Here is a 27,822-nt window from a genome sequence, read left to right as displayed (position 1 = left end):
ATGCACACCAAGACAAAACATCTAGCCGCTGTCCAACTCACCAAAGCCATGAATTTAATAAAAAAAATTGGTTAAAAAACTCATGCCTTCAACTCAATGTCAATAAAACTGTAGGAGTGTTTTTCACTAAAAGACAATGTAACATTGCACCAAACATAACAATTTCTGGTCAAAACATTACTATTGTGTCACAACTCAAGTATCTGGGTGTTGTTGATTCAAATCTTTCATTTAAAGCACACATTAAGAAAGTGTGCAGCAGGGTCAAATTTAGCCTAGTCAATTTTAAATTAATCAGAAATGCACTGACTTTTAATGCTGCCATTTGTTTATGGATGCTATGATTATGTCACAACTAACATACTGTTTGACAAGCTGGGGCCAAACTTGCAGCTCGTCATTAAAGCCATCAGCCACTCTTTATAAGAAAACACTTAAAGTGCTGGACCAGAAGCCCAACAGTTCACATCATTGCATTATATTAAATAACCGTCAATTACTGAGCTGGGAAGATGTTATCAAATAGAAAAACATCTGCCTGGTCTACAAAATTATGCATAATACTGCTCCTCCTCCCCTAATCTCATTCACAGTCCAATACAAAGGTATACAGACTACTAGAAGCACCACATGAGGTGACCTTCTAATTCCATTCAGAAAGAGCATTTTTGGTCAGCAATCATTTTCTGTCAGGGCAATACATCATTGGAATTCAATGCCCACCACTATCAAAGACATACATGAATACTCCACTTTTATATCCCATCTCAAATTGTGGCTTACAGACAACTGCAGGTGTAAACACTAATCCCAGACAAATGGGCAACCCTGTGTTGGATATGACATAGTCATTGCTGCTGCCTGCCTTAATGTAATGTCTTAATGTAATGTCTTATCCGTGCTTTGAATGTGGCCTTTATGTGATCTTCACCCTTTGTTGTCTCAGTCTTGCCTTTTAGTGCATGAATTGCTTTGTGTCTGTTCTCATTTTGTGTGATAAGTTGTATGTCTCTCCCTTTTGTTTTAGGCCTTTTATAACCATATATTTTATGTATTTTCTTCTGTATTTAATTGAATCTTAACTTTTAATGATGACATTGTTGGCTGCATATTTTACAACTGGCCGGGGACTACAGCTGGAAATTAACCGTACAGGCTAAAGTTGCCTCTTTTACTGCATAGTGAATTAAAGGGGACTGTCCACGAAACAATAAACAAATAAACTAAACTAAACTAAATATGTTAATTTGGGCAGTTTTTCAAATGGTCTTGAAGTTTTGATCAGGTGTATCTTGGTGTGGTGTGTTTGCGTCTGTACCTGCCGCTGTTGTCAGAAGTATTGATTTCAGCGCCACAGTCCAGCAGAGAGCTGCACACTTCAGCATGAGCATGTTTGGCTGATAACAGCAGAGGGGTGAGACCGTCCTGTGGGAAGAACAGAGATTATTAATCATTAGATATGGCTGAAATCATCCTATAGAGGGACCTTAAACCAACATGACACACAGCACCATAACTCATTCAGTATGACACCAGGACGTGGGCCTTGACGCGCACTGTTTAAAGTGTCTGTGTGCTGAGAGAAATCTCAGAGACATGTGAAAAGGAGTGGATGTCTGAATGTATTTCCCAGAAAATAAGAAGTTCAGTGAGTTTGGGAAAATCCCCTTCAATGATATATTTACAGCTTTAAATAAAATGTCTGACTCAGACACTAAACGGCTGGAAAACTGCGACTGAGGCTGCGTTTCATGCACAGCATCATCCCATATTTCACCCAGGACTGACAGATCCTGACCCTGAGCATGGCCCTTCACCTAACCCCAACCCTCTATGACCTAAATCTAATGGAGGCATTTGATTGGCTGAGCTTGTCGAGGGCGTCTCATCTAAGCTGTTCAGAGATATGTTTTAAGAGGAGGCTCTGAATTCTGTTTGCTTAAACACAAGTCAAACAAAGGCGTTTATAGATGAACAGATGTAGGAACCCATGTTTCCACGGGTCGTTTATGTTGCTCAAAGTAAAACACAAAAAAAGAAAAAGAGAAGGTAACAATCCAGATGGAAACAAGCGATTGCCAAGCAACAGTAAAGTGTGTCAGCATAAGTCTGTGTTTTATATTACAAGGCTGCTGCTTCCACACCGCAGAGAACAAAACTATGTTGTGGGCTCCTCTGAGCTCAGCTGAAGACTTTAACAGACTGGTGTCTGCTCTGCTCAGCCTGTGTTCCCACTGATCTGCCTCTGCTCTGGGATCTAACAGACAGAATACACTCTTCTTCTTCTCAGGGTTACAGCTTCAGTGTCTGTGTGAGAATGTGACAGCTCAGGTGGGTTTATGTACACCTGTTCACAATAACCTGACATATCCTCAGTTTGAATTTCACCGTGATTCAGTCTTCACGGTGAAGTGTGATGCCTTAAAGGGGCTGTCAATCACAGCAAACTCCTACACATGCCCCAGTTTAAAGCCAACACAGTCCTGTTGGGACAGTTTGAGTTCTAGTTTTAAAACTGCGCCTTAGTTAAAGCTCATTTTCTGTTTCGTAGCTGATTTTTGCAGCAAAACAGAAGTCTGGGGTGGATCCCAGCTCCTGCAGTCTCAAAGGCTGTATTATGCTTTCTGTGACGCACAGAAATGAGACACACGGACTCAGCATGAGAGAACATGTGTGACTTTTACACTTTTTAACACAGAGGGCATCTGTTCCCAAACTGCAGGGGGCGATGTGTCGCAAACACACATGTACCACAGTGCTAAACTAAAGTAGAGGAATATTCCCACCAATTCTTCTTCTGGGATGAGTTTGGCTGCAATTCAGTAATTGTTCATCACACGGTTACTGCAGTGAGGAATCATAGAAATGCCATTATTTGTTGTACTTCAGACACTTGGAGCTCCAGTTTGTCCGCACACTTCCGCACAAGAGTCAGAAATTTTAAGAGGTGGGCGATGTGGAAATTTTCAGCTTGATAAGGACCACGTAAGGGGGTTAGGCTACTAAAATAATGTCATTCGTTGACACAAAGCTGCACAGACCAGGTCGATGCCTCAAACATAAACCAAGCTGTATGCAGAATTCTCCTTGAACTCTGAACCCCACATTAAGATCACTCAGGGAAGAAGCCTCCGCCATCAGTGTGTGGATTTGAATAACAGTGTAAAAATGTTTTGAGTGGTTAGACAGACTCAAAAGATGCTACAGAAGTAATAAAATTGGAGTATTTTTATGATGTAGCCCCTATCATTCATCAAGCAGCTAAACCGCTGGAGATTCTTGCACAACACAGGAAAATAAAGATACGCAGGGATGAAGAGGAGGCAAAATTAGGGGGGGTAAGCCATTTCTCCTTTTTCTCATTGTGCACAAGGTGAGATCTCTGCTCAACAAGATGGAGGAGCCAACACGACGAGCCAGGAGTCAGCTGGAGTCTAACGAATGCAGTGCGGTGAGCATCCAAATATTCCCAACCACACCGTCACCATTGACAGCTTAGAGACTGACCAGGGTTGCAATGAGACCAACCAACATATTATTCATATTTATTTGTGCTTTACATCGCCACTCTGATAGCATACTCAGTGTATAAGAGAAACCAAATCAGCCTTCTGAATAATAGTTTTCTGATTGTGGTTCTGATTCCAGCAGTTTGTTCGTCTTAGTTCAAGCGTGAGCGGCCTTATCAAAGCTTCAAGGTTAATCAAAGGTCGTCTTCTGGCTCTTGCTGTTTCATTAGATTCAGATTATGTCTCTCAGGATGTGTGCATATGGAACAACATGTGCTTGAGACAAACTACAGGAGAAATTTCTGTCCTGGTTGTTGTGCTTAATGGGACCAAGGTCATTTTCATGTGCAGCTGAGAGCGGATGAAGGTGAAGGATAATATGAACCTGTCATTCTTGACCTTTTAAACATGTAAAGTAACAGTGTGTGTCTGTGGCCCCTCGTCATATGCTGCTTACATCAGTAAACCATGAGCTGTAGAAACAAAAGGCTGATTGTTTACAGTGTAAGGCATAAGGACTGCACTAAGGTAGGACCCTATAAAAGCTGATTTAAACATTAACCGCTCTGCATACATTCACACACTGATGGCAGAGTGCCAACCTGACAGTCTATCAGTCCTATAGACCGGTGCATCTCAATAAACTGTAATATCAGAGCATATTTATCTTGGTAGTTAGCATTGCTATACATCGGCTGTATTATGGCTAACATTGAATGAAAATGCACATTTTTGGCTCCTGCCCACAGCCCCAAATGTATCAAGAGCTAGTTAACAACCATGATGCTACTGAGCTTCAAATACAAGCAAACAGAATCTATGAGACTCAAACCCAGTAACACAGATGAGCTGAAGGCCGCTCTCCTGAGCCTCTATAACACCTCAGCAGAGCTACAGAACAATCCCCATGACACACCACACTGATGGAGAAATTCACACTAAGTGAATTTAAATGAGCAAACTTTTCAGAAGACCAACATTTCTGTCAAAAAGACATTGAAAAGCCTATTTATTTGTTTTATGTCATATTCTAATTTTATAATACACTGAGTTTAGCTTTCTCATTAACTGTAAATAATCCAATCAAGTTTCTCTTTGGAAATTGAAACTACTGAACATTGACTTCTCCATTATATTCTTATTTATTGTGATGCACCTGCACAGTGAAGCTCATCAGACACATTTATTCTCATTGTCTCTAGTTTCCAGGGCAACTTGGGGTTGAGTAACCTAGATGTGCAAAGCTGTGGATCAAACCACTGGTCTACCATTCAGTGGACAACACGCTCGACACCCAGGACTCCAGCTCAAATACCTGCTTCAGGGTGTATCCACTGACTAACTTTATTCATATGGCACGCTTTTTAAAAACAAGGCTTTACAACTTGACACAGACAGGAGTGCAAACATTAAATCAAAGCATAAGAAGCTAACAGCAAAAGAGTCAAGCAGGAAGGAAACAAAATAAAAGAAAACCAAAACAATACTTTAACCCATCATCAAGAGAACCAACAACAAGAACTGAGACCACAGGGACCGGGAAGCAAAATGGTTAAAGCAATAAAATCTAAAACAGTAGAAGAGGGGCACAAGAGATAAGGTAAATTTTTTAAAAGGAATAAGTAGATCAAATCATAAATATATATATGTGAAAGAAAGAAAAATAAACATCAGATAAACAATTATAAGACAAGGTCAGTACATAAACATAGAAATAAGCTGTAACATGAATAAAGCAGCTGAGATGAACAAAACAATAAAGGCAATGAGATGTTAGCTACGGATGGGTACCTTTCACATTTTAAACAATAGGGAACTAATGCACAGTTCCTGTCAATCGGTATCGGTACTCAATACAGTGCCAAATTTCAGTACATATGTGTGTGTTTATGTGCTTATAAATACCAATTTGTAAATAATAAAATCTCAAAGTTTTTCAGTCTAACATATTTATTCTTCAGTATATAAACTTATCATGCTGTGTTCATGTCCAGCATGGAAAATCCCCTACTCTTCCACTCCCTCACAGTCACTAGGATGCGTTTAGGTGCTTACACACGGTACCGTTTGATTTTACGTAAATTGGTACTTGGTACTACAGACTGATTTGGTTGGTACCTCTAAAAGTACCTGATTTGGTACCCATCCCATACCCATAGTACAGCAGCTAAAGGAAGTAGGAATAAAAAGTAAAACAATAATAAAGTAAATCACACCACACCGAATCAATGGGAGTTCCTGAAAGTGAGTTTTAGTCTATGATCTGGATGATGTTACAGACTCTGCCTTCTTTAAAGGGGACATATCCTGCTTGTTTCTCCTTTTCACTATGCCAGACTAGGATGCCTGTAAAGCATTTCTGCCCTCAGTACAAGTCATTTAGTTCCTTCATTGCCCCACAATAGCGTTCTCAATATCCTCATTTTAGGTCATTCTGTAGATCTCATTGAAGCGCTCCGTTTCCAGAATGACCTCCAGTTACCTCGCAACGTCAGTCCTTTGTGCTCTGATTGGTCAGTTCTATCAGAGGGGCGGAGGGGGTAGAGCCAGGGGGCGGTTTTTGCAGCATGGCAGTATTTACAAAATCGCCACATTGAATGGAGCAGACCGAACGAGTTTGCTGTTTGCCAAAACTTCACCATAAGGCATTGATAGCACTAATAAAATGGCAGAGTGTAGGATACGTCCTTTTGTATTAGACCCCGAGTCAGACCCGGACGGTTCTGCAGCTCAGGAGGAAGAAAATCCACCTGGACACAGCTCATCTCAGGACGCTTCAGTGTGGGGAGTCAAACCGGTACTGTAACATGTATAGTTTATACGTTTATACTGGGCTCTTGGTGGGTGTATCCCTCAGTGGCGGTTGTGTGACTAACTGACATCACAGAGACAGAGCTGCTTTATCAGATTACTCCAATAAAAAGAGAGGATCCTCGTGGTGTCATGACGGTTGAAATCTCGCGGCCAACTGGCAATGACCTATTTTCAGAGGGATCAAATCTTGTTCTAGGATATCAGAAAAAATACAATATCTCATTTTTTGAAAATTCAGGGGGTGTAAGGTCTTGTTTTCAACTTCATTATTTTATATGTAAGTATTAAATCACGGATCAGCATGATATGTCCCCTTTAAGAGATTATATCACAGCAAATTGCCTGAAAACCCTCAGAGCTACAGCAGCTGAGAGTGGACAAAAAAAATCAACAAACTCACAGAATGAAACTTTAGTTGTGGCTGTTCATTCTAAAAGTTTTCTGAGTCAGAGACACAGATGCTCATTAGTAGAATCTACTGCTTTCACTTCACCAGAGTGGATCAAACCTAACAGCACTTTCCATATCGTCAGCTAGCTTTATGATGAAAATCCATGCTGAATGAAGTCTTGGTCTCACGCAGCAGCGCTACTTAACCACACTTCATGACAGAAATGCGTTCTTCCCGAATGAAGTCTTGGTCTGGCTCTGCTCTGTCCTGGGCATCTGAACTCCATCAGCTCCATGACTCAATTCTCAGTTGCAGATCATGTTTTCACCAAACAGCCCCTTTTTCATGTCCAACATCTGAGACTCTTTGAGCCACTTACGTAGAGACCAAACAGTGCCTGATCTGAGCTTAATCTAAGGAATCAGAAAATCAGATTTCTCTCCAGCTGAAAACATCAGGAAGCTTTTATTCTGCAGAGTGCCCGTGTCTCTGAGCAGGGTTTACTTGATTTCTATAAACATCCTCTGTCAGACACACATGAGCAGATGTTCTTCTGTTTCTTTACGTATCAAGCTGTGAGTCAAAGTCAAATATAGATCCGGTATAGATATTTGTTATGTGAGGAGGTACGCCTGAGGCTGACAAGCTGGCATGGTTCACTCAGCAATATGTTCCAGACCTTTCTGTGGTTCTCCCTCCACATGAGCTGCTCACACAGACATTTGCAGATGATTAAGAAGAAACTGATGTTTGACAAAGTTCTTATGAGCACAGCACAAAAGAGCTGTCTGTCAGCTTCAATAATAACATGGTTTTTCATCTTGGGTGTGCAGAGATCTTAAATTTTCTGACTAATTTTATTTAAATGTGTAAAGAAATGGTAACAGTTTCTGAAACAAAGTAAGTGCATAATTTTGGGGGGATGGTTTGGGTGGATTATTAATGGTCTAACTCGGTCTCCTCCTGATGTAACAGAAGTTCAGAAAGCCTTTAATTTGACTCTCAGTAATCTAAACACCCACTTTTTACAAATTGGCAGCATGGACCAGCCTGAGAAGCTACCAGACACATTTTTTATAAGCTTATCTCAGGATGAGGCAGCAATAATGTCATATTTTGCATTCAGGCAAAGAGAATTCAGAGTGGGAGTATTTATCTCCAACAGACCAGCTGTTCGTGACAGTAAAAGGGAAATAAAAGGGCAACACATTCCTTCAACATTTCTTCTCTTTCCGTCTTTTTCTTTTACACCCAAACACAGAAAATATCACGCTCACACACCACAGTCGGGTTAAAAACCACAGGCATGGAGCGGTGCAGCAATGGAGACCACATGTCTGCGGCTTGGGAGCAGAGTTCCCACAGTAAACTGACCTGGTACCCAACACACACACACACACACACTCACAGACACTCACACACACACACACACACACTCAATGTACAATATTTATCATCATTTAAACAGAACGGCCAAAAAGGGAGGATATGTCAGTGAACAGGAATCCTGGGTATCGTAGATTTAAAGCTATAAGAAACAAAACAAACTGGAAGGGCTTATCAAGGGGCTGCAAGGAAAACTGTAATTGTGGATAAATGACATATTTGGCTGCGTTTAATAACAGCAATTATCCTGTTTCAAACACAGAGCTAACAGAGAGGTTCTTCTCCAAGGAAATACACAGCGTACAAAAAGCTTTTACCCGTCCTTTAACTATTTCCTCAAATAACAGAGAAGACGGCTGATAGAGAGGCTGGATGAGCACCTGAGAGGTTTTTATCCTGAGTTAAAGCTCTCTCACTGTCCTCCCTAAAAGAATACGTCTGAGAGAGAAAGATAACGTAAACTCACTGCATCTTTCAGGCTGATAGGACTTTTGAGTTCACACAGCAGCTGGACGACCTGGATGTTCCCGCCGGCAGCTGAGGAGAAAAGAAAACCAGAGTCAGATGATAGAGCACACAGGTTTCCAGGTCAGTTTGTCTTTGAAACAGTTTGAAAGAAATGCATCTGTTCGATCTGTTCTGTCATGACTGGACTGAAATAAATATTGAAAATTATGAACAAAAACAAAAAGAGAGGCATCAGTTTGGCCTCGTGGTTAAAGCAGCATACGTAGAGCAGGGGCTCCCTAAGTTCTCTGTCTGCATCCTCCAAAATAACAAACTAGAGACCCGTTTTGTCTTGAGGTGGTCCAATGGTCCTCAGAGCTAGGGTTGCAAAATGTTTTTTAAAGTTGGAAACTTTCGATGGGAATCCATGGGAATAAACTGTGAATTTATGGGATTAAACCGGAAATCTTACAGATCTAACGCATATTTTACACCTTTATACCCGGGTGGGACAGCTCGCAGTGGGCACTGGAAAGTTTCCTTTATTTTCAAATCCAAAACTTGACAGGTATGTCCCAGAGTAGGGCATGCAGGTTATTTATTTTTCAACACTGGTATCGGACTGGTATCAGTATCAGTGGATACCCAAAGCCCAGGTATCAGGACCAGAAAAGTTTGATCAGCGCATTCCTGGTTTCAGTGTGATATTTTGAGGTGGTTTAGATTTTTGCACAAAATAATCTTTGATTAGATTTTCTTCATGTGCAGTAAAGAGCCATGACAGGAAATCAAACCACAACTACAGCCTCTGTACATAGGGTGAGCCTAAACCATTAGGTCAACCAGCATCGCAATTATTAAACAGTATAATTGCCCAGAGTCCTGCACTGGGTCGGGTACCCACAAAAACAGCTGATTTGCGGGTGGTTTTTTAAAACTTTTTTTTTCCGGGTTCGGATCTGGGTGGAAAAAATATCATGCGAGTCGGGTCGCGGGTTTTAGTTTGACACATCAAAATTAATATGAAATAATAATAAATACAATAAAACAAAAAGCTGGTTGTAAGGCTGTGACCATATAGACTGTAAAAAAACATGGACCTCATCCGTAAATCCGTAACATGGTGGAAGCTGAGCCACGCTATCCAGTTCTTATAATACATCCATGGTTGTGACATGATCATGGCTCGTACCTGCTGAGCGTCGCTTAAGTCTGGACAGAAAGTAAGTCTACTATTACACATGTAAAGGTCCTTTTAAGAGATTAAAAGTTGAAAAGCATTAAACATAAAAAACAGTGATTTTACAGTTGTATGTGAGAAGATCACAGAGGGTTGATGATGGAGCTGAAGTCAGGCTTTTATTGGAAGAGTTGCTTCATTCAGGTGCATTGTTAACTCACTGGCATCTGAACTATGGTGATATACTGTTCAATTTTCAGACAATATGACCCAAAATGATTACTTTAAATAATGTTAAGGGTCGGGCTGCGGGTCGTGTTTCAACGGGTCGGATCGGGTTGCGGTACTAATCGGGCTGATGGTTCGGGTGCGGGTTTGTACGTCCCCAGGTTGGGGCGGGGCAGATCTTGAAAATTGGACCCGTGCAGGACTCTGTAACTGCCAAACCAACTCCCATTATCTGCAATATCTTCTTTTCTTTATTCTGCCTTGTTTCCATCTTTTTAACACCAGAGGACCAAAATGGAAATAAGCCTCAGCTTTGTTCTTTTATACTTTACAGAGCTGTTAATCTTAAATTCACTTTATTAGTATTTATTCAGCAGCTTAAAGCCTCTTGATTGTCATAGATGCTGCTGCTGCTCTGTCATAATCCTTGAATTATCCACTCCAGTGAAAAAAAGAAGAAAGGCAGAAAGTGACACACTCGCCCACTGATGGTGCGTTCAAGGACAACGCATAAAATCATCCATAATAATCTTGTGAAGTCTATGAGAGTCTGTGAGAGTCTATTCATTAGATACAATGATTTAGTTTGATTACACACAAGTGTATTATGGGAACTACTGGCAACAAATTGAGCTCAAATCACATTTAATCACATAAATCCAGAAATGTTGAATGATTTAAAAACAAAACCAGAGCTTCCTCCTAAGCTCACAAGAAATGTTCCCACGTCTTGGTTTTAATTTACTTTCAGACACTCACCAGCGTGATGCAGAGCAGCTTTCCCCGAGCTGTCGACGGCATCAACGGGACTTTTGCTCTGGAGAGGAAGCAGAGATTTATTAGCTGTACAAAATCAATCCCACACATGGATTATAAATGGAAAGTTCATGTATTGGATACTGTGAAACCTCTTTGTGTCAGTGTGTGGAGCCTTACATTTCTCTGAATGGCTTGGAAAAAACATTTAGGAGAACACTGCATGAATGTTTTCAAAGATACGACCAAATATTTCTCTGAACTGGAAATGTTTTGTGACTGCAGAGGCTTGTTCCCTGAGTATCAGATGTAAGAGTTTCTAATTTAATTTGTAGTAAGGAGCGCATCATTTACTGCACTATTCAGGCAAATAACTTGTATATTTGCTGTAACTCAATGTCCAGTAAACACACACATATGTCAGTCAGATCTTCCAGCACAAAGCAGCTCTGGGGAAAGAGGAAGGACATGAGGAAGCTTTTGCAAATCAGCAAACGTGCACAGACGTTTGACCTCACAGGTGAGAGTTTTATTTTGATGCAGCTGACTCATAGATGGTTGGATCAGCAGATCAGTGCAGAGTCTGTGTGTGTTTGTGCTCCTGCTGATCTGTACAAACATCCTCACACACTCAGCAGACTGAAGAAATGAGGCAGAAAAGCTCTCTGGTTTCAGACATCTCAACAGAGGAGTCAGGCTGTTTCTTTTGGTTCCTGCTGCAGCTTTCACACATTCCTTATTTCCTACATCAGCGAATGCATCCAGCAGACGTCTGGCTGAGTGACTGAATGCTTAACTATTCAAAGATCCTGACTTCATTGTTTCTTGCACCTCTTGTTGTAAAACACGTCATAAAAAGAAACTCTAAACCGTGTCCAAAAATGACTGTGAATCAAAAATAACGTATTAGGTTATTGCTGGAAGACTCGTAGTTGTTTTGTCTTAATTTAGGGAGCAGAGCTCATAGGAAACCACCATGTTTGTAACTTAAAGGGGGGATATCCTGCTTCCTTATTTCAAACATGGATATTAAGTAACAAAGCTGGATGTTCAGACTGAACAGATTTTCAAGAAGCTGGCCTCTAACACAAAGGTCTTCCCATGGCTCTGCCCCCAGCAGGCCTCCAGAAGTTGGACCAATCATAGGGAAGGGGGTTTGTGGCACAGGGAGTCTTAAAGAGACAGCAGCTAGATTTTTTACTTCTCCTTTATTTAACCAGGTTGGTTTGTTGAGTTTAAAAACCTCTTTTTCAAGGGAGGCTTGGCCAAGACAGGAAGTAACAAAAGTACAAAGTTACAGACTGATTATTTCAGACAGGGTGAAATGAGGGTTTTTTAAAACACCTGTCAGAAAATTAAGAGTTTTTTTGATGTTGTTTTATTGTTTTTTTTTTTTTTTTTACTGTCAATTATGTAAAGATGCTAGAGGGACAGTATAAAGCCTTATTAAGGGCGCAGTCATACTGGCCGTTCACACAAGCACGCTTTAACCCTGAAGTCCAGTTAGTTTGGCCAATGTGACCTCAAGTGTGCCCTGCTTAGGCATGGTAAACATCCAGGGCTGGGACGATATGCCATTCTCAGGATTCGATTCCGTTACGATTTTTGGGGTGACGATTCAACTTAAATTGCCATTCTTCGATATTTACGATTTTTGCAAGTTTTAGTTTGCTTTTTAACACCAGACCATGTGAAAAGTTAAATGATAATGATAATGTCTATAGCCTATATCAGAAGCCGTATTTTGCCTGAAATGCACATCACGTGAGTCCGAGAGAAACATTTCACCAACTGCTGGAGAAAAGTGGAAACTTTTTCCAATTCAGTTTCTAAGCAAAGACTGAAAGAATGAAGAATTTTAATTTGATTTAAAAAAAAAAAAAAACTTTTTTCCCCCCGAAATCCAGATTTTGATATTACCAAACAAAAAATCTTGATATATCAATTTTCTATTTTTTCTCCAACCAAAGCAGTGTGCTTCAGCATGGTACAGTTCCTGCACAAACACGCATAAGCAACAAAGGATGTATAATCCCTTCTCTTGGCAATCATTGTAAACAATGGTGGGGGTGTTAGGGGGCTGTGTTGGACCAAAACAACTTAACATACACCAAAAGTCACTAACGTCGTAGCAAAGTTCTCTGTGTTCATCACTGTGCTGACTCTGTTGAGACCAGGACTGGAGAAGAAGAGCAGAGAGCGCTCTGCAGGTGCCATCATCATCTTCTCCTCATCCTTCAAGTTCATCCCATCTTTTAAAATGATCAAAACAATGCTCTGACAATCATAGATTTCACAGTTACTCAGAGCTCAGATTTTAGGATGTAATTCGTGCTCAGTTTGAGACATCTATCTCAGCTGATGCTTTTTTTTTTTCTCTTTCCCCTTGTCTGCATTATTTTTACAGCTGAGCACTGTCCAGTGGCAGCGTTGGAAAGACTAATGCATTTTTTTCCTAGCAGTGAGAGATATGTGAATATGATTCACTGCTATAGTGACCATCACCAGCCCTCCCTGTAGGCTACTCCATCATATAAAACTTTATTTAACCCCTGATGTGAGCTGAAGGGGAGGGCCGTGCCACACCACAGTGTGAAAGAAGGGTAAACAGTGACAGACAGGACAAGACAAGACAAGACAATACAAGACAACTGGGAGAAGAACAAACAGGTATTGTGGTTAGTTTAAGATAGTAGTCTAAGTGCTGTGCTGATCTAAATCCATACTGGAAGTAAAGGCTGTAAGAAGCCACAGCTGTGGCAAATTTTAAAACTTAAGTAGTGCATTAACACTGTCTTCAATTAGGAACATTTAGACCAGGGGTGGGCAATTAATTTTTACCAGGGGCCACATGAGGAACCTGAATTGTGTCAGAGGGCCACCAACTGTCTTCCATGTAAAATGCTCTAAATTAAATATTTTGAATAGCTGGAACTGATAATCAGAAGAATAAAGCACTCTGTAAATGTTTATATTAGGTTATGTAAAATTGTGGTGTATAGGTCAAGTAGAAAAAAAAACAATTATTGAATCCTAAAATGAAAGAGAAAATGTCTTAAGTTTTCGTCTTTGTCAATATCTGTCATACATGAACTCACTTTTACCGATTGAGTGCTGGCAGACTGCCAACACTCCTGAATATGGAGGGAATCTCCCATTCTTTACACCCTTTCTCCCGCTGTTCTCTTCGCTTGTGATTTCTCCTGATAGTCCCCAAAATTTAAGTTTGCTTCTGTGAGCTCTAATATTTTACTAAGTCATATCAAGTCCCGTACTTGGGCGTTACATCGAAAACTCAGAAACCATCCACCCCCTCTCTCTTAGTTGGTTTGATCCAGAGACGCTGCAGGAGACTTCAGAGACAGAGACAGATAACTGTGCAGCACTTATTGATGAAGAGTTTATCAGAGCCTTAGCTGTTTCCTTTCTTTCTTTTTTGGAGCTGACATGACATGTCGGGAGTTAAACTAACGTAGCTCTGCTCTAGCATCCTCTTCAATCAGGAGAGTTTAGAGCAGCGTGAATTTTATAGTGAGAATGCTGACTCTAAAATAGTGAAACGCGTATCGTTGTAAAGTTCTGTCCGTCTTCGGTGTGTGATGCGCATACGCGTTGCGCGTGTACTCGACGGCACTCAGTCTTCAGAACAGGAGAGAGTTCAGGTGGAGGAGACAGACTGAGCCAGTGAAAGAGAGGGAGAATTCAATCCACAATGTCTTGTTCAGTGCCTGTTATAGATGGAGTATTAAGACATATGCACCCGCACGAGTTTCATGTTTATGTTTACGATTGGCCTCACGCGGGCCGGACAGGGACGTACAAAGGGCCGGAAGTGGCCCGCGGGCCGTAGTTTGCCCAGGTCTGATTTAGACTGAGCTACATTTCAGCTCACACATTCTGTAGCTGATGCGACCCTGTGCCAATCACTTAAACTGAAAGTGATCAAACAGAAAATAGTAACAGAACACCTAATTAGGGATCCATCTTACCTGAATGAGCTTTTTGCAGCACTCGATGTGATTGTTTTTGGCAGCCAGGTGTAACGGATTCAAACCTGAACACAAATTAAATAAGATAAAAGTTTAGATCTGGATGTGATATCAGTGTCCTACGGTGGCTGATAGGTGTCAGCCAATTTGCAAAAGCGAAAACAAGACGGAAGTACAGCCACAATGGAAAGTAAGAGGACATTTTTGCTAATGGACACAGAAAAGTTGTGAAAGTTAGTAAATGATTGTTTTCTTTTATAACTTAAGCTATGATAAGTATAGCTCTAATACGTAAATAATGAAATATTTAACGTAAATAAAGAAATATAAGAACTATGAAGGATATTACAAAGTGACACCCATATAAAGCTATAGTTATTATAGATGAAGTTAATCATTTACTAACTTTTACAACTTCTCTGTGTCCGTTTGGATAAGTTACCTCTTTTAACTGCCGCTGTGGCTGTAGTTCTGTTGTGTTTTAGCGTTTGCATTTGTGTTATAGCTTTTGCAAGTCGTCTGACACCCACTGGCCACTGTAGTGTCCAGTTTTAAAAGAGCTCTATGCATGAATAAAACCTTTGTCTATAGAATGGAAATATACATTCAAACATACCTGCACCATCAGTGGATGTGGGGTCAGCTCCGTGAGACAGAATGACAGACAGGCAGTCAGTCAGACCTCGAGCAGCCGCCACATGAAGACTGTGGAAAACATCAAAACCAAAAAACCACCATTTTAGAAGTCAGTGTTTAAAAAAAAATCAATGCATTTAAGCAATTGTTTTTAAAAACACTGTTTCTTTGCTAGTTTCAGTAAGATTGATGCTCTCATGATGTGAGAGCTTTAATATTCTTGAAAAGTGATGCTTTGGAAGATCTCAAGCTGTGACCACACACTGACAGAAGCTGTGAAAACAATCCTACGGATACAGTTACAACATTTTCAGATACCACACTGATCTGCTGAGCTTTGAGAAGGATTCACTGTCTGTCAATGCCTACATTAAAGGAACACTGACATTTCTGTTAGTATTAAGCTTCAGTCAGCACCCTGTTAGCCTAAACAATAGAAACAATAAGGAGCAGCTAGCATGAAAAAACATGCCCCGAAAACCTGTAATGAACAAGCTTGATCTTCCTTTTTAAAACATTTGAGACCACAGGTGACCACTGCTCCTGGGTCATATATGCAGCACATAAACCACTGTAAGAACCACAACATGCAGATTTTACACCTAATGGTGCGTTAGTGCGTCTGTGTGCAGCAGGCAATCAATACGACCCCTTTCCAGCTCAGCGAGCAGAGAGAAAAAAACACTCTGCACATACCCAGCCTTCCCCTGGTGTGTGCGTGGGCTCCACACTCTTGCACAAAACTATGCCCACATGCCTTTCAATCAGGTTTTATCACCATAGTGATACTGTAGACTCCTCCTTTGTGCATTCTGAAAAGATCTCAGCATTGAGATCCCAAACCACATTCATGCTGATTCAAAAAGCCTGCGAGTATGCATCTGCATGTGTGTGTTAGTGTGTGTGTGTGAGTGTGTGTTCCAGTCGCACACAGAGAAAAGGTCAAGGATGTGAACTGGCAGGGGAACAAAAAAGCCTGTGTGTTTGTGTCGGCATGTGCAGATCTGCACATTCGCCTCTCCCTGCATTTTGTTCTTGTGTTTTGATGTTCCTGGCGCTGCGTGAGCTGCTTAGCACATTGAGGTCAGCGGGTGTTGTGTTTCAGAGAAAGAAAGGGGTCAAATATTAACACTGAGCCTCTGTGTTATCAACAATCTCAACCGGTGAGGCAGAGCGAGCTCCACTGCCTCTGCAGAAACTGACTGAATGTCAGAGAGGCTGAGGCAGTGGTAGAAAATGTCAACCTTTCAGGGACCAAGAAGAAAAACAGTGGTATTTTTAGACCGGACATTCATTTTTAACAATGTGCTGCGGAGCGTGAACATAGTTTCATAAGCTCATGACTCGAGGAGTTCAACTTTGGATGTGAAGATGTTAGCCTTTAACTGAAAAGAAACAAAAACATCAAGACTAGGTTAGGTATTCCCTGAAAGTTTAAACCGGGGATAGAGCGGTTATACCAGCTGGGCTGATTATAGGCGCTGACATTTAGCATCTTGACGCATATCGGCCTTTTTTTTTTTTTCAATCCAGTGTAGGGCTGGGGGATATATCAAATAGAGGTTGACCGATATGGGTTTTTTGGGGGCCGATGCCGATGCCGATGCTTTCCAAATTTGGGCAGCCGCTGCCGATATGCATAGCCGATTTTTCCAATTTGATATTCAGGCCGATTGTTAAATAAATATATATTTATCACATTTTTGTGAAACGCAGCAATTTCTGAGCAACTAAAAGAAATCTATTACAACAAGTCGTGTCCAGTCCTCTGAACATTTATTCAGCTTTCAAAACAATGAAATATTTTGTCTGAGTAAACACACAATGTAACCAGCAGTAGTAAACATTCACACTCTTCTCAAAATGTCAAAAAAGAAATTTAAACTTATTAATATAATTTGAACAAAAGTATGTAATGTATCCAAGTGGTTCCACAAGTTTGAGGTGCTCATCTTTTTTGTGCCTGATCAAAAATTGCGTCATTTTATACAATGGATCAAAAATCGGCTTTTTAAAAGAAAATACGGCCGATGGCCGATAGAGACAAATGTCACAATATCGGCCCGATATATCGGCCGGCCGATATATATTATTATATAAATTCTCCTGCACATGCGAGTTTTGATTTTAGGAGAGGAGAGAAGAAAGTCGCTTACACGTCTTATCAGTCTTGTCGGGTTGCAGGTTCCTTGGGCTTGTTTTCTAGAGTATAGCTGCTTAATTGGGTTTGATTTGCTGCCTGTATGATCCCTGATTCTTTCCCAACTCTCCACAATGAGAAATGAACATGGCATGTTTTTAACTTTCGCTTTCGCTTTCCTGCGCACTCTGCCGTTCAGTCACGGCAATCAGCTGTGCACTGCTCAAAACATGACGGCAGATGAGTTTGATGCTATTTTACAGCTGAATACCAAAATACTGCTGGGATATTATCAGAAGACAAACCCAAATCCAATACAATGGACCCCAGGCCCAAAGACACAAGTCACTAGAGTCTTTTCAGCATGACCAACACTATCCAGGTAGCTGATTTATGGAAATGAAAGAAATATTATCTCCAAATTTGGTTCATGATATTATCAAAGTATATTAATAATATAATATAATATAATATAATATAATATAATATAATATAATATAATATAATATAACATAATATAATATAATATAATATAATATAATAAAAAATAATATAATATAATATCAGTCAGTTGAATAAATCTGAATGAATTATTTTACTGAAACGAAAAATATGTAACTACATAAAGTTTGGTTTAAAATGAAAGGTTTGCTTAACTTAACCTGATTGAGATTTCTCCTTTTTGCATTAAAATTTCAAAAATTCCAACTGAAAGGTCTGCTTAAATCATTATACTAATGCCATTTTATGCATCAAAGTGCTGAATTAAACATTTATACAGTGACTTAGAGGAGAAATCAGAATATCGAGGTATGTATCGTGTATCTAGATATAGCCTACAAATATTGAGATATTGGATTTTGGCTATATTGTGCAGCCCTAACCCAGCGCCCGAGAAGAAATTAAATTAGCCACACCTCTCTGTCTGCTAGTGCAGGGACGATATGCTATTCTCACGATTTGATGCTATTACGATTTCTGGGGTGCCAATTCAATTTAAATTGCTATTCTTCAATACTTTTGATTTTCTATTTTTTCTCCCACTCCTACTGTCTGCAGTCTCTACTCTGTCTTTAGCACTGTCCCACCCACAGCACCATCTGATTGGTGACATGCAGAGCCATTTTTTAGAAAAACTTGACTGACTGTAGAAAACTTTAGGGAACTATTAATTTTTATAAGACAGCTGCTGAGCCAAGGAGCTATTTCATGAACAGAAACTCAGAAACTTAAAGGCATTTAAACAGAGTTAAGTGTTGGTGTTCACATTATCCCCAATTTTGATGCTAATATTTTCCCCTTTACTGCAAATGAAAATCAGCTCCAAATATAATATATTGGTATCGGCCCTGAAAAAACACATCAGTCTATCTCTACTTTAAACAACCTCTTCTTTAACTTTCAGGATCAAACCTTTGCTCTGTACGGTCTATATTGTGGTTTTACAAATAACATTTCTGATACAGGAAGCAAACTAAATAAGCATATTTCCTTCCTCGCTAGTTTTCACTTCCCAGTCATGTCAGTGTATCAGATCTGAATCCAACTGTCTTGGCAGCTTCCCCAGCCTCTCAGAGAACATCCTACAGAACCCACAGGAGACTTTTGTCTCTGTCTCTGCTGATTAATCACCCTGCTGGAGTAGCTTTTGCACAAGGCATGTTTTGCTTTGAATGTTTTTACCAACTAAAAAAGGTGATCTGCTTCGCTTCACCATGCACTTAAAAAAAGAAGTGAAAATTTCTTTGTATATCTGTCCCATACATAAATTTTTATTTGTGTAGCACACTGAGTTAACACCTGGGAAATCTAAGTCAGTAACAAAACCATTTTCTCTCCTTTCTCGTCGAAATACTCACGCTGATTTTCCCTCGCTGTCTAATTTCACAGCACTGGCACCTTTCTTGGCAAGAAGCGACGCCACCTTCTCCACCTCTCCATGCTCCACGGCAGCGAGCAGGCGCTCGTCATTTTTGTTCCACTCATTAGTCTGAAGACAGAGAAAAGGGAGAAGAAAATGAGGTGAGATGAGGTTATTAGGAGTAATCGCTGAGGAATGAGGAAGCTGGGAGTGAGGAGAGATATGATTCAAACATTTTATCTTTTCCATTCATTAACTCTGTTTTCTTTGTGACGTATGTGTAGGAAAGTATGTTTCTTTATCCATTAAGCTTATCTGCTATAGTGTTAATGCTGCGAGCAACGACTGGTATCATTAGACACTGATAGGTTAGAAAATAACACTGTGCAGCCAAAAAGGCTGAGATGGCCTTAATGTGAGTAATAGTTCCCACAGGGAGAGACTGTTTCTCTGCTTCTGCTGCAGCCCACACCAAACATTTGTGTCCATATGCTGGACACACACTCACACACACACACACACACACACACACACACACACACACACACACACACACACACACACACACACACACACACACAGTATCTCGGGCACTGACACGCAATCACACAAACCAAATGGCCCCTCATTTGTATCACTGACAGGATGTTCATTAAAAGACAAATCTGAGAGCTTAAAGCATACACAGGGTGGCAAAGTGTTACGGCACAGCACAGTAAGCTTTAATACCACCTAAATGTGTGTGTTTTCCCTTTATTTAAAAAGCAGGTATCCATAATGAACTATATGTTATATAATAACACCACATTGTGCAACATAAACTGATGGAAAAAACTAAAATGATTAAATTATTATAGAAACAGTCCAGCCTTCAATACAGTCAAAAAAAATAAAGAGGGGTTATTCTGCTTTTCTTTATCTGTAATACAGTTAAAAAAAAAATTAAAGAAGGGTTATTCTGCTTTTCTTTATCTTTAATACAGTAAAAAATTAAAGAGGGGTTATTCTGCTTTTCTTTTTCTTTAATACAGTTATAAAATTAAACAGGGGTTATTCTGCTTTTCTGTATCTTTAATAAAGTAAAAAAAATTAAAGAGGGGTTATTCTGCTTTTTTTATCTTTAACACAGTAAAAAAAATTAAAGAGGGGTTATTCTGCTTTTCTTTATCTTTAATACAGTAAAAAAATTAAAGAGGGGTTATTCTGCTTTTCTTTAGCTTTATTACATTAAAAAAAATGAAAGAGGGGTTATTCTGCTTTTCTTTATCTTTAATACAGTTAAAAAATTAAAGAGGGGTTATTCTGCTTTTCTTTTTTTTTAATAACGTAAAAAAAAATAAAGAGGGGTTATTCTGCGTTTCTTTATCTGTAATACAGTAAAAAAAAATTAAAGAGGGTTTCTTTATCTTTAATATAGAGACTTTTCAACAAGAGGTCTAGTATGGACCAGTACAGATAGGTACAGGCTGGAAAGCCTGATCCTGTTTGTCCCGCGTCAGTTACTAGGGCTATGTTTTGCTAAGACCCTCACGATTCCATTTTTTGGTTGTGATAAAATTTTACATCAATTTTCTTTGTTATTGATTAAAATGCTCAGATTTTCATGCCCATTTTAACATAAGTGGTATGTCACCTCACGTTTTTGAGCAATATAACAACCCAAACGTTAGACTTTAAAACTAAAGGAGCTGGCTTTATCTGCTGCTGCTTTGGCTGCTAATTTGTTGTTTTGTTTGTGTGGCCCTTGTCCATACAAAGCAAATAACAGCCACAGCCTCCCCCACTTGCCAGGAGGTGAATCAATCCAGTGGATTTGCTGAATATATATCGAATTGGGCAAGGGAAGATTGAGATGCATTGATGACTCAATATTTTTACCCACCCCTATCAGCTACACAACAGCTTGACGGCATAGCGACACTGTATCCCACTAATGAATCCAAGAAGAAAAACGCGACAGTCAACAAAGGGCAATGATGGGAGACATCCTGCAATTCGTCTTCTTTGTGATTGGCATGTGGCTCCTTGTTACAAAGAACAATCAAGCTTCATTTCAGAGAAGACTGTGTGCCGCCAGGAGAAATGCAGCCATCGTCGCACTGTAAGGGGCGATTCTTTTGACCAATCAGTGGTCTACAGTGTTGTAGCTCCACCTTCTGGGATCACATTGGTTTGGTCTGGCACCCCAACAGAAGGATCCCAAAAAGTGGGCAGTTTGCTGTACTGAGATTTTTAAACCTTTACATATTGATTCAGTGTAAAAATTAGAGGTAGACCGATGTATCGGCCGGCCGATATATCGGGCCGATATTTGGACATTTGTCTCTATCGGCTATCGGCCGTATTTTCTTTTAAAAAGCCGATTTTTGATCCGTTGTATAAAATGACGCAATTTTTGATCAGGCACATGTGCGGGCAGCTAAAGCTGCCCCTCAAGAAAGGACCCCTGTGGCACGCTGGATAACATTCATTTACGTCAGAGCGGAGTGTGCTCGGTGGAATCCAGGCTGTGGAAAAGCCTGCACCTGTTGCATCTACAATGAATAATGGTAAGATTTGTTGAACATTTTAACGTTTTTGTGGCTCTATGGCTCTCCAGTCTGCAGCATGTTGTTAACTTCAAATGCTACTTTGTGATAAGTTTTAGCAGTAAGAGATTAGCGTGGTCTAAGTTGACTTTACTTGTACGTGTTCAACCGTGTTGGTGGACACAACTTGTTGTAATAGATTTCTTTTAGTTGCTCAGAAATTGCTGCGTTTCACAAAAATGTGATAAATATATATTTATTTAACAATCGGCCTGAATATCAAATTGGAAAAATCGGCTATGCATATCGGCATCGGCTGCCCAAATTTGGAAAGCATCAGCATCGGCATCGGCTCCCAAAAAACCCATATCAGTCGACCTCTAGTAGGAATTCCTGATTTTATTTTTAAACTGCTTCAAAACTGTCCCTCTTAATAGCATAAGATCGCTGCGAAGATTTTCATGAGACTAGCTGACGATGATGATGTCATCACACAAGGGTCTCTGAACTGGTTTGTGACTTGTTCGGGGGATGGGTATCAAATGCCAGGGTCTGTCCAAAGCACCCCAAACAGGCCTCCAGAGTGCTGGCCAATCAGGGGGAAGGTGGTTTGGGGAACAGGGAGCCTTAAAGAGACGGTAGCTAAAACAAAGAGTTTCAGGTAGAGGATGAAATAAGGTTTTTTTTAAAACCCCAGTGAGATGAAAAAGATATTTTTCAGGCTATGGATTATGTAAAGCAACTACAGGGTTACCAGAGGGACAGTATAAAGCCTTAAAAGAAGCACCACACCCCCTCTTTAAACGATCGTGATGGTGTTAAAAGGCTGAGTCCTCATTTTGCAGGTTGTAAAATATCTGTTTTCATAGACTGTTGAGCTGAGACCCGTGCACGCCAAACATATCACCACTGAGAGCTCCTCAGTCAGCTTTCCCAGCAGCCACCTGTGCATACTCACAGTATTAGATTTGACCTGATAGCCCACTGACCTACACGTGATAAGGGGGTGAACTCTGTGACTCCATTAATACATGTGGGAGCAAACTGTACCCTATTTTAGGACGGCTGTAAGTCAACATAGTGATACATGGCAAACATCCACATGCAATCACTGCAGTACATTTTGCACAGCTGGTGGAAAAAAAAAGCAGGGCTATAAAAATCTCCTCTGTCACTAAGACAGCCGGGATGACCGGGGAACTTTGCAGCCTCAGAGTCACCTCTCTGGAGCTGTGGAGGAGTTAATAACATGATAACATTCAGGTTTTCAAACTAAAAAACTCTGAAACCACTGAGGAACATTTTTGGTTTTCTGGCACAAAAAAGTTTTGGAAGAAGTTGAGAAAGAAAACCCACACACAGTCCCTGTGATCCAGTCCCTAAAAAGCTGAAGCTGGAGCGGAGAAACGGTTTTAGACGCGCTGTAAGATGAGAAAGTTCTCTGACAGACTGAAAATAACAGACGTGTGAGGGATAAAGGAATCCACCAGGTGCTCTACCTCGTCTATTATGAGCAGCTACACTTTGCAGAGTGCTTTGAAGAAGAAACAGGAGCACAAGAGAAGTATCAGGGGAAACTTTCCTTTGCAACTTGTGAACAGAAGATTAAAAAATAGCACATTTATAGTGGAAGTCTGAATAACCTTGTGGGTTAGAGTATTCCACGTGGTGTTCAGGCTTGTTGGAAAATTGGACAAATTGCTCAGTACTGGGATCAATCAGATGGATAAGTTGTTTGTTATTCTTGGAGTTGTCTTTTTTGACCAACATTAACACTGGAGTGATGTGCTCATGTGTGAGTGCTAGTTTTGTTTTCATTATGCACACACACACACACACACACACACACACACACACACACACACACACACACACACACACACACACACACACACACACACACACACACACACACATACACACACACACACACACACACATAAGTCCACTGAGTCTGCAGCTATAGATTCATGCTGCTGGTCTTCTCTTATTTCACTGACTGACAAATGGAGCAGCTCATGTGCAACAAAAGCATGACATTTTTCAAAACAGTTCATCATTTTTAAATTTCAGTGCCAGGCAGACCCTAAGCCACCGTAAGTTCATCTTAAGGGAACCTTAAAGGCTCTGTGAGGAGTGATCTTGTAAAAGTCTCACTTCTACATGTCTGCCTGATCACAATCCACAATTTAAAATGAGATTATGATCACCAAAGGTGCATATTTCTAAATGCTTTTTCTTGTCTTCCGACTAGGGATGGGTACCGAATTAGGTACTTTTATAAGTACTGTCCGAATTCTGTCAAAAGTACCGGGTACCGATTCACGTAAATCAAAAGGTACCATGTTTAGGTACCTAAATGCATCCTTACGACTGAGAGAATGGAAGAGTATGCGATTTTCCATACTGGACACAAACACAGCATTGCAAGGTTATATATTGAAGAATAAAAAAGTTAAATAAAAAATAAAGTATATTTTGCTGTTAAAAAAAATGATATTTTTTACCACATAAACACAAAAAAAGTACCGGAAACTGGTACCGTTGGTACCTGTACCTATTGCCACATACAGGGCATTGGTACAGTATCGTTTCAAATGTGAAAGGTACCCATCCCTACTTTCAACAAAGTTTAGCACTGAGCAGAGAGATCTGTGTTTGTCTCTGCTGAGGATTTCTTAGATTTCTTTTGCAGTGATGGCGGACACTGGAGCTGAGCTGGCAAAAAGAAACAGACGTAAAAGAAAGATAAACAGGAGAGTGATAGAACACGGGCTAAAACACGTGTTAAACAGTGGTCTGTTCAAACTTGAGAGTCTATCAATAAAACGAAGAGTGGGGTTATGTTAGCTCTGCTTGGTAGATGAGCGGTGGTAGGACTTAACCAGTGTTCACTAATGTTACGTTACAGGCACATCTCAGAGCTCCGGGCTTTTAGTAACACTAAATATAGCTGGCTACTAAACTACGGTCCAAACTGAGTTTACAAAGTCTAATTGTTTTCACATTTCAAATTGCAAATAAATACATTACCTTGTCGCTTTGCATCCTGGAGTTAAAAACATCTGCTTTCCAAAACAAATGCGCATTAACCAAGAGTCACGTCTTCACAACAGTAGGTGCAAGTGCTCATGGGAAACAGTCTTTATCTTGAATTTTTCACTTTTCACCGATTGCAGTGACACCTGTGGCCAGAACCAGTAGTGTTTTTCAGGGATAACGCCTCGTTTCCCATGAGCATCATCACCCACTGTTGTAAAGACATGACTCTTGCCAATGTGTGGATTTGTTTTAGAAGCAACTGAACAGAGAGCTAACCGTCTGCTGAACACTACTTTCTTTGTTCAAGACAACTTTTTGACATTTTGGCTCCAGTTTCCGCAATTACTGCAAAATAAATCCAAGTATTCTTTTTCTGTAAGTAAAAAGAAAGATCTAACTTCTCCCTGGTGAGCTTTGCCGCCCAGCGTAGTGTCGTCAAAGGGACTTTCTGTCTACGTGTCGTAAATGGGTTCATGTTCTCCTGGGAAAATCCCTCCTGACCACAGATACTGAGACATAGCATTTATAAATAACCAATTTAAGCACTGGTAATCTCTTTTTGAATCATGGAGTATGAACAGGCTAATATATAAAAGAGAGACTATTTTAAACTCACTTATAAAGTCCTCATGGTGCCTTTAACAAATGCAATCTGGCCCTCAGGAGTAAATGCTGTGAGGGTTTTTTAGACAGTCTAATGTTGAGACTTTCATCTCAGGACAGCTTTGACTCTTGGATGATATCTTGGACCTGGCTGGCCCAGGTGAAAGTGGACACAGAGGTCAAAGAAGGTGCACCTGTCTGTCACTGGGATTGGTTTGCTGTGAAACTCGACACAGCAGGAGGGAGCTGGAGCTATTAATGACTTGACATATCCATATGGTGCGGAGGAACGTTTGGCTTGTTTTTGCAGGGTTGGCTGGATTCGCCTCCCAGTGCGCTGGAATGAAAAGTCTCATGATTTTTATACAAGCAGTCATGTGTTCAGCCGGCGTGCAGGGCGCCGAGGCAGCCCTGCACTAAAAATAGGTTCACTCAGGAGGAACTGAAAAGAAAACAGAAGAATATACCCGGCTGACTCATTACAGGAGAGAATAAAAGAGCCATGTATCTACATATGAACGTGTTCAGTTTGGGAGTTAAAGCTAAATCTGGAACCAGCTTGGAGAGGGGTTAGCTTGCATGATTAACATGGTTCCACTAATCCTCTTATCATGTTTTGTGGACATCAGGAAGGGTGGACCTGCTGCTGTAATTGAGTGCCTTTGTGATCCGGAAACAGCAGCCAAATAAACCCACTCCTGAGAGCTACGAGTCAGATTAAATGAAGGAAAAAAGCAGCTTGTACAGTATCTGGTTCAGGTTGTCTTTCTACAAGGTGTAGACTTTTATTTACACCTGACTCAATTTTACTGATTGCATTCCTGTGTATGTAAATCTCTCTGCTATTAAAGTCTGGTTCTCTACACAGACGCTGTTTTTTTGTATCTTTGTCTATTCCTTGGATGAATGAATGTGGTAATCCATAGAAAATGCATGCATTAAAATAGTAAAAAGTATGTTTAAATAAAGGAATGAGCTTTTCACAGATCACTTTTTTTTAGGTGCAGCAGGAGAGGATTATCTCCCCACACCTCATATTCTGGTTTCCACCCAAGCAGCAAATATTAAACTTCCTTTGTGGCAAAAATGCAGCTTCAATGTCTAAAAGGGAACTGTATTAATGAAACTTATCAAAGTCTCAGATTTCATCTTCACATGCCCTGAATATGTTTCAGAGACAGGGTTAAGCCTTTAACTGCACCAAAAATACAGAGGAGACAGCGGGATTACCATGAATGATGGTCAACCACAGGAACGAACCGTGCTGTCCAACCTAAGAGGGCTCTAAGAGGAGGAAGCTGCAATTAGAAAGCAAGCAAGCGGTTTTAGAGACATTAAACTGGAAAAAAAGGGGAAAACTTGTCCAGTGTTCTTAAAGTTCAGGGATCATCTTAGAGCTGTAAGCTTTCTCTATTCAGAGCTCTTATTAAAAGATTTCAGGTCAAACTAGACAAGTTCTCCCAGTTCTCTGTACACTCGCTCCAGTAAAGACTGAATTATGCCAAGCTGGTTGTCAGATGAGTTAAATGGAGAAATGGCAGAACATTTAGGGCCATGACTCTGTCTTCTCACTTTACTGTAAAACTATCCAATCTTTTGAAAGACTTTGGGTTTTACCTCATTTTAATTCCACTACATGCACATATGGGAGGCAATACAACCTGTAGCTGTGTGCAGAGGCTAAAGGCCCACCTCTTTACCTTAACCCAATTTAAATGAAGCTAAGTTGAGTCAGGCTAAAACTCAGATCAGAACGACGTTAATGTATTACAAAGTCGATGTTAATGTATTACAAAGTCGATGCTGACCAGGCAAAGATACAGACCGTTATTGTTCATTAAGACGCAAATCTTTACAACCTATGTTCAACAGTAGGGCACTGTAGATATCAGAGTTGCTATAGGGGAAGAGTGAAATCACAATGTGGCATATAGTTCATGGTGAGCATGAGGGAACAAAATCGCACATCTGAGAGGTAGAGGTGGACAGAACGATCCAAATATCTATAATATCGATACCAACGTTGGAATCGATATCGAATGATATCGGTGTAAAAAGATCGATCCTCTAGTTTTTGTTCTCCTGCATGCACTGACTGCTGCGGTTTTATGAAAGTGGCGACCTGGCTGTGTCCATGTCACGTCACGTGGCTCAGTGGCACTAGGGAAACAAGCAAGCAGACTCCAAAAAAAGAAGTTTGTTTGAATTTTTTTATAACATTTGTTCTGGTGTGTTAATTCTTTATAATTTAATATTTTAAAAAAAAGAGTTTGATAACGGGAGAACTTTTATTTATGTATTTATTTATTTTT

The 27,822-nt window shown here is 40.3% G+C and overlaps 1 protein-coding gene across 2 annotated transcripts in view; it reads right to left on the bottom strand.

The window, feature by feature from the left end:
* rai14 (retinoic acid induced 14) overlaps positions 1–27,822 on the bottom strand; it is a 68,550-nt gene that overhangs the window by 12,765 nt on the left and 27,963 nt on the right. For both annotated transcript variants that reach the window (XM_074690538.1, XM_074690537.1), the window contains exons 3-8: positions 19,336–19,466; positions 15,317–15,405; positions 14,701–14,765; positions 10,715–10,772; positions 8,567–8,637; positions 1,319–1,425 (exon numbers count right to left, since the gene is read on the bottom strand). In XM_074690538.1, the coding sequence (XP_074546639.1) occupies positions 1,319–1,425; positions 8,567–8,637; positions 10,715–10,772; positions 14,701–14,765; positions 15,317–15,405; positions 19,336–19,466 (521 nt within the window). The remainder of the gene's footprint in view (positions 1–1,318; positions 1,426–8,566; positions 8,638–10,714; positions 10,773–14,700; positions 14,766–15,316; positions 15,406–19,335; positions 19,467–27,822) is intronic.

Source organism: Halichoeres trimaculatus, unplaced genomic scaffold, assembly GCF_033239565.1.
Source record: "Halichoeres trimaculatus isolate MK-OKI-2021-1 unplaced genomic scaffold, fHalTri1.1 fHalTri1_scaffold_16, whole genome shotgun sequence".
NCBI lineage: Eukaryota > Metazoa > Chordata > Actinopteri > Labriformes > Labridae > Halichoeres > Halichoeres trimaculatus.
The sequence above is the reverse complement of the archived record's forward strand: the minus strand, read 5'-3'. Positions and strand labels throughout refer to the sequence as shown.